At 69.1% G+C, this 5,764-nt stretch overlaps 1 protein-coding gene across 1 annotated transcript in view; it reads right to left on the reverse strand.

Moving 5' to 3' along the window:
• The window catches only part of LOC103276096 (lamin-B2-like), a gene marked incomplete at its 5' end in the record, with an annotated part of 6,889 nt that extends 1,603 nt beyond the window's left edge, over positions 1-5,286 (reverse strand). Inside the window, 4 exons of the mRNA XM_021706434.1 lie at positions 7-171; positions 1,846-1,971; positions 2,042-2,198; positions 5,150-5,286. Coding sequence (XP_021562109.1) covers positions 7-171; positions 1,846-1,971; positions 2,042-2,198; positions 5,150-5,286 — 585 coding nt within the window. The remainder of the gene's footprint in view (positions 1-6; positions 172-1,845; positions 1,972-2,041; positions 2,199-5,149) is intronic.
• Between the last annotated feature and the right edge of the window lie 478 nt (positions 5,287-5,764).

Genomic DNA, 5,764 nt, shown 5'->3' on the forward strand with positions numbered 1-5,764 from the left:
CTTGGCCTGGTAGGTCTGCTCCAGCTCCTGCCGGTACAGCCGCACTTGCTCGGCGTGCTGGTCACGCAGCTCCGCCAGCGCCTGCGCCATCTTGGCGTCGTGCTCCTGCTGCCGGCTGCTGTCCACCTCCACCAGGCGCCGCTCGTGCCGCCGCCGCGTCTCCCGCACCTCCTGGGGACAAAGCCTCGGTCACCCCGCGAGGAGGGGGTCAGAGGGCGCCAGGCTTGAGGAGGGCCAGAGGGCGCCCACGGGACCCTCAGGCGCTGCCTGGCTGCTGTGCACAAGCCAGCCCCCGACGCGCTTCACCGTGCCACGTGGCACACCACGGGGGATGGACGCAACTCGGCCACGAGGGAGGCGGTGGCTCTGACACAGGCCGCAGCGTGGAGGGACCCTGACGTCACGCGCCATGAGAGCCAGACACGCAACGACACACGGGGCGACTGGGCCTGTGAACGTCCGCAACAGGCCGGTCCACAAGCAGGGGGTGGATCTTGGGCCCGGGGGCTGGGGGTGGGGAGTGATGGGAGGCGGCTTCCTTTTGGGGGTGAGGAATGTTCCAGAACCAGAGGCAGCGGCTGCACGGCCCTGTGGAGGCCCTACTCATGCTAAAGCATAGCTTTCAGACGGTGTGCTTCACGGTGTGGGAATCACATCTCACAAAAGCTGTGAGTTTAAAAGAGTAGCCGGGCGCGGGGATGCCCGTGGTCCCAGCTGCCAGGGAGGCTGAGACGGGAGGATCACCAGCTTGGACCAGGAGACCCCGACACAAATAGAAAAATGTAAGACAAATAAATGAATGAACGAGTATAAATCACCGGTGCTGTCACCCCTCAGCCAGACAGGGATGCCCCCCAGGACACGAGGCACAAGCCACAGGGTGGCTGGCCAGACACGCAGTGACCTCGCGGGGCGCAGCGCACGGGAGGCAGCGTCGGTGTCTGACCCGCCGGCCTCCGCCTGGGCGGCAAGGCCGTGTGACCAGCTGCTCCCGAGGGAGCCGGGCATCCGTCTCCGCGTGGCCGTTGCACATGCACAACCAACCCCGGAGGTGTGCCCACCTTCGGGACGCCCCCCACAGGCCTCTGCCCGGCTCCCTGGTCCGGCGCCCTCCAAGAGCACGGGGCAGCCTTCGGGGGAGTCTTCGAGGGTCCCCGCACAGGCCTCTGCCCAGCTCCCCCCAGGAGTTCCTTCAAGGGCGTGGGGGTCTTCACGGGTCCCCTTGAGGGCATCTTCGCGGGGCTGCCGGCAGGCCCCCTCCCGGGTCTCTCAGACCCCCTTGTGGGCGTCCTCGCAGGGTCCCACCCAGTCTTGGTCCCCACAGGAGCCTCCGAGGCTCCCTCGTGGGCGCCCTTCTAATCCCCCACAGCTCCCCTCACGGCCTCCTTCCCATCCTGGTCTCACTGAGCGCCTGGCTCCTCCTAGCCTCGAGAGCAGGAGATGGCTGGCTCCCACATTCCGCACTGCTGTGACAGCACAAGGGCTTCTGTGACAGATGCGGCCCCCAAGGGCCCGGCCACACCTTCACCGGAGGAGCCGGAGGCCCAGCTGCGAAGAGGATGCAGGTGGGAGCAGCCACTAGAGAGGGGCGAAGGCTCAGCCCGGCCCGGAAGCTGGCCCAGCAGGTGTGTCCAGCTCTGATCACAGAAAGTCACTCTGGGACCGCTCTGATCTGGAAAGTCACTCTGAGCTGTCCAGATGGGCTGTGACCCCAACGGCAAGTGTCCTCGCGAAACACGGACGAGGCCGGGACAGAGTCACGTGGCCACAGGCCCAGCTGCCCAAAGCCCAGGAGCAGGGGCAGACGGCCTCCCCAGACCCCCTGCCCTCCAGCGCGGCTCCCACCTCCTCGAACACGCTCCGGCGGAAGTCTAGCTCCTCCTGGAGGCTCTGGCAGCGGTTCTCCAGGTCCACCCGCATCAGCGTCTCCTTCTCCAGCTGCTGCTTGGCCACCACGTGCCCGTCCTCGGCCTGCGGGCGGACGGCAGCTGAGCAGCCTGTGGTGGCGGCACGCGCCGTGGGTTCCCTAGGCCCCGCCTACCTTGGCCAGCTGGGCCCGCAGCTCCGAGGCCTCACTCTCCAGGCCGCGCTTGTCACTGAGGGCAGCCGCCAGCTCCGCCTCGCTCCGGTGGAACAGCGACTCCAGGTCCTTCACGCGACTCTGGGCCACCGTGAGCTCACCCTCGCGCTTCTTGGCACTGGAAGGCAGGGGTGGGCGGTCAACGATCGCGTGGGGCCACTCCGCCCACGGGCAAGGGCACCAGGCCAGGTGGAGGCTGCCGGGTCTCCGCGGCCTGTGTGCACGAAGGGGCCGGCCGCCTCCAGCGCGGCCCCCGTGCCTGGCAGAGGCGCCCCCTTCACATCCAAGCTGCAGCCTCAGAGCCCGGCAGGCGGCAAGCGCAAGGGCTCGCCACGGCCTCACGGCACGGGCATCCGCGAGCGCGCCATGTGGGACGCAGGGGCGCTAGCTGCCCGGACCCAGTGCCAGCCCAGGAGTCCCAGGAGAGCCCCGGGCCTGCCGTGGACCTGCACTCCCGGACGCACCCAGTGCCGCCACCCCGGTCTCCTGCCACACGCTGGCAATGACACTGTCTGAACCCACAAATGCCAGCACCGGCCCAGCTCCGAGCGCTTGTCAACCTCATGTGCAGCCCTGGGGGTGGAGGCTCACCCCGGCCCAAGGAACCCCCCGTGTCCTCCAGCCGGAGCATCCTCTGGGGTGGGGGCCGTGTCCCGGCTCCGCCCCCCACGCCAGGAGCACCCCTGGCGTGACACCCGCCCGTCCTCAGGCATCGCCCCATCCCCTCGGGCTGAGGCCCATCGGTGGAACAGGCCACACAGCGGGGCTGCTGGGCCGTGGGGACCCGCTCCCAAGGGGCTGGGGCCAGAGACGAGGGAGACACGGGTGGGGCGGGGCAGGACGAGAGGGGGCGAGAGGCCCTCGCCTGGGCGGCCTTCGACGCGGCCTCAAGGCCCCCCGAGGTATCTGGCCCCAGCCCAGGGGGCCACCTCCCCCTGCTGCCGGTGCCTTCCTACCCAGCCCGGTAAGTGGCCACGTCAGCGTCTGCTTCCAGTCCGGTGTGGACGAGGGGCTGCCCTGCTGGGCTCCCAGCACCAGAGCACAGGACAGGGAGGTGTGGCCTGGCCGGGGTCCCACTTGACCCCGGGTGCCCCAGTGCACGGGTTCCTTGGTCGGGGTCGACACCAAGCAGAGCATGTCCTGCCTGGCGCCCTGTGGACATGCAGCTGGCTGTGTCCCTTCCCGCCTGGCCAGGGCTGCGGAGGGCACCACACCCGGAGACCTGGAATCACCGCTCAAGTGTGAAGGCCAGAGAGCAGTCGCCAAGCGTGTCCCCAGGCCCGGGGACACCGAGCTCGACGGCCAGGCTTGGGGCGCAGATGCCGCACGCCCGAGCTTCCGCGCACGGACAGACCCTTCCACCCAAGAGCTGTGAGCCCTTGCAGAGGCTTGGGGGCCTGGAACCACAGGACAACCGCAGCTGGGCGCCAGCAACACGGAAGCACCACCCTCATGCTGGGGAGGCATCAGACACCCGTCAGGGAGGCCTGCACGGGCCTGGATTGAACGGGGGCAGAGCATGGGAGGGCACGGGGCAGTCCCCGAGAACAAGGGCGCCCCCGGCCAAGGGGAAGCGATGCCCAGGCCCCAGGCTGTGGAGGGCCGGGCAGCCTCGGGTCGGCGCAGAGCCCAGGTGGGTGGGGCAGAGACCCAGGGAGCCCGGGGACCCCACAGCCCCAGCAAGGATGGTGACTCCACATGGCCTCACCTCCAGCCCCGGTCCTGCAGAGCACCCGGCCCAGAGAGCAGGGCCGGGCGAGGCCTCAGCGCCCCTCCCGGGGTGCCAGGCTCCCCTGCCCCCGCCCCGCAGTGCGCACACCGCTCCTGGGAGCTGTGGGGGGATCGGCTCGGGGCCGCCGTGGAGCACCCGCGTTTCAGCCCACACAGGGTGTGGCCATAAATGTGTTCAGAAAAGCACCAGCTGCACCGCTGGGAGGGTGGCCGGCCAGACCCAAGCGGGGAGGGGGCAGCTGGAGGGGCCCCTGGGAGCCGCACGCGGGGCAGGCACGGTGGTGGACTTCTGATGACCGGAAGTCGAGGGGAGAAGCCACAACCCGGTCCACCACTGTCGTCCGCGAATGACTCGGTGTCGTGTCGTCGTGCTGACACCCGCTGCCCAGTCAACACCATCACCCGCAGACGACCTTGGGGCTCCGTGATTACACCAGCACTGGGGAGCTGTCCCCGACAGACCTGCCTGTTCCACGCAGGCAGGCCCTGGAGACGGACAGCCCGGAGTGGCGGCCACTCAGGCCGGAGCACCGGCGGGACCAGCGGGCGGGGTGCCAGATGGGGCCACCCACCCCAGGCACAGGGCCTGCCACCGGATCCCTGGTCATGACTCTGGCCACATTCCAGTGTGGGAGGCCGCGGCGTCCCCCGACCCTGCCCTGGGAGGTCTGAGACTCTCATGCCACGGGGGGGAGCCCCGCTCTAGGGCGAGCCTGAGTCAAGTCGGCCCCTGCCAGGTTCCCCAGGCCCTCGGCGGACACCCCCTTCGTGCTTCCTGCTGTTTCACCGCCTGCCCGCCATGCCCGCATCAGAAGCGGCGAGCATCTCTGAAGGACACGGATGTCACGCAGAGGGACTTCACAGCAACAGCGGGGCAGCCCGGTCACACACCTGGACGTGGGAGTGTCCTGGCCACGAGGCCGGGGAGCCCTGGCACAAAGGACGTCTGACAGCAAGGGCACGTGCACGATGGCCCCCGATCGAAAGTGTCTCCCGTCCACGGGGCGTCACCGGGCTTGGGTAAGAGTTGGTGTGTGTGCACGTGTTGGTGTGTGTATACGTGTCCTGGCATGTGCGCGTGCACAGAGGAACAGGCCGGGTCCCCCAGGGCAGCTCTCGCTGCCAAGCCTCACGGGGACTTCACTGTCGCTTAAGCGCCTCCAGGTCCCGCTTTCCGGACGGTGAGTATCGACGGGGTTCACAAGCAGGACCGAAGTGCCCTGGCAGCCGCTGAGTCACACGCGAGCCCCAGGAGCCCTCTGCACGGCCCAGCACCCCACCCCCGTGTGCACCGTGGTCCCGGGTCAGGCGACACCATGTCCAGACGTGACCGCTCACCTCTTGTTGACCTCGTCCAGCTCGGCCCTCAGTTTCCCCATTTCGATCTGCAGCCGGGCGCGCTCCCGGGCCGTCTCATCCAGAACTCTCCGGGCGTCGGCCAGCTCCGACTCGTACAGCGCCTTGATGCCGCTGACCTGGGGGACATGCCACCATCAACAGGAGCCCCTGCCCTCGGGAAGGCCTTCCCCGCAGAGCCCCTGCCCACAAAGAGATTCTTCCTAGGGTGGCGGCCGCCAGGCAGCCACTCGTCCCCTGACGCTGCCCAGACCCCCGGGGCTGGTGCCAGCCGGTGCCGGGACCGCTCACATCCCTGGCTCCCCCGTCAAGCCCCACTCGCCGCAAACCGCGCCAGGCGCTGGAGCCCGAAGCCCAGATTCAGCCGGGTACCAAGCCTGTCCCCCCACCAGGTCCCCCACCGGGGCCTCAGTCCAGCCACATCCGGATGAGCCCCCAGCCTCAGCCACAGCCACGCTGCCCGGCCATTAGGTATGTTTTTCACGCTCCCAGTTTCCAGAATCGGAAAATGGGGGGAGCCTCCCATCGAGGGTCTCCCCGGGCCCCTGGGCCGGAGCCTTCTCTGGGGGCGTCCTGGGCGCCGTGGTGCTGAGCGGC

Source organism: Carlito syrichta, unplaced genomic scaffold (genome assembly GCF_000164805.1).
Source record: "Carlito syrichta isolate Samal-C Ts95f unplaced genomic scaffold, Tarsius_syrichta-2.0.1 Scaffold115701, whole genome shotgun sequence".
In the NCBI taxonomy this organism is placed as follows: Eukaryota; Metazoa; Chordata; class Mammalia; order Primates; family Tarsiidae; genus Carlito; species Carlito syrichta.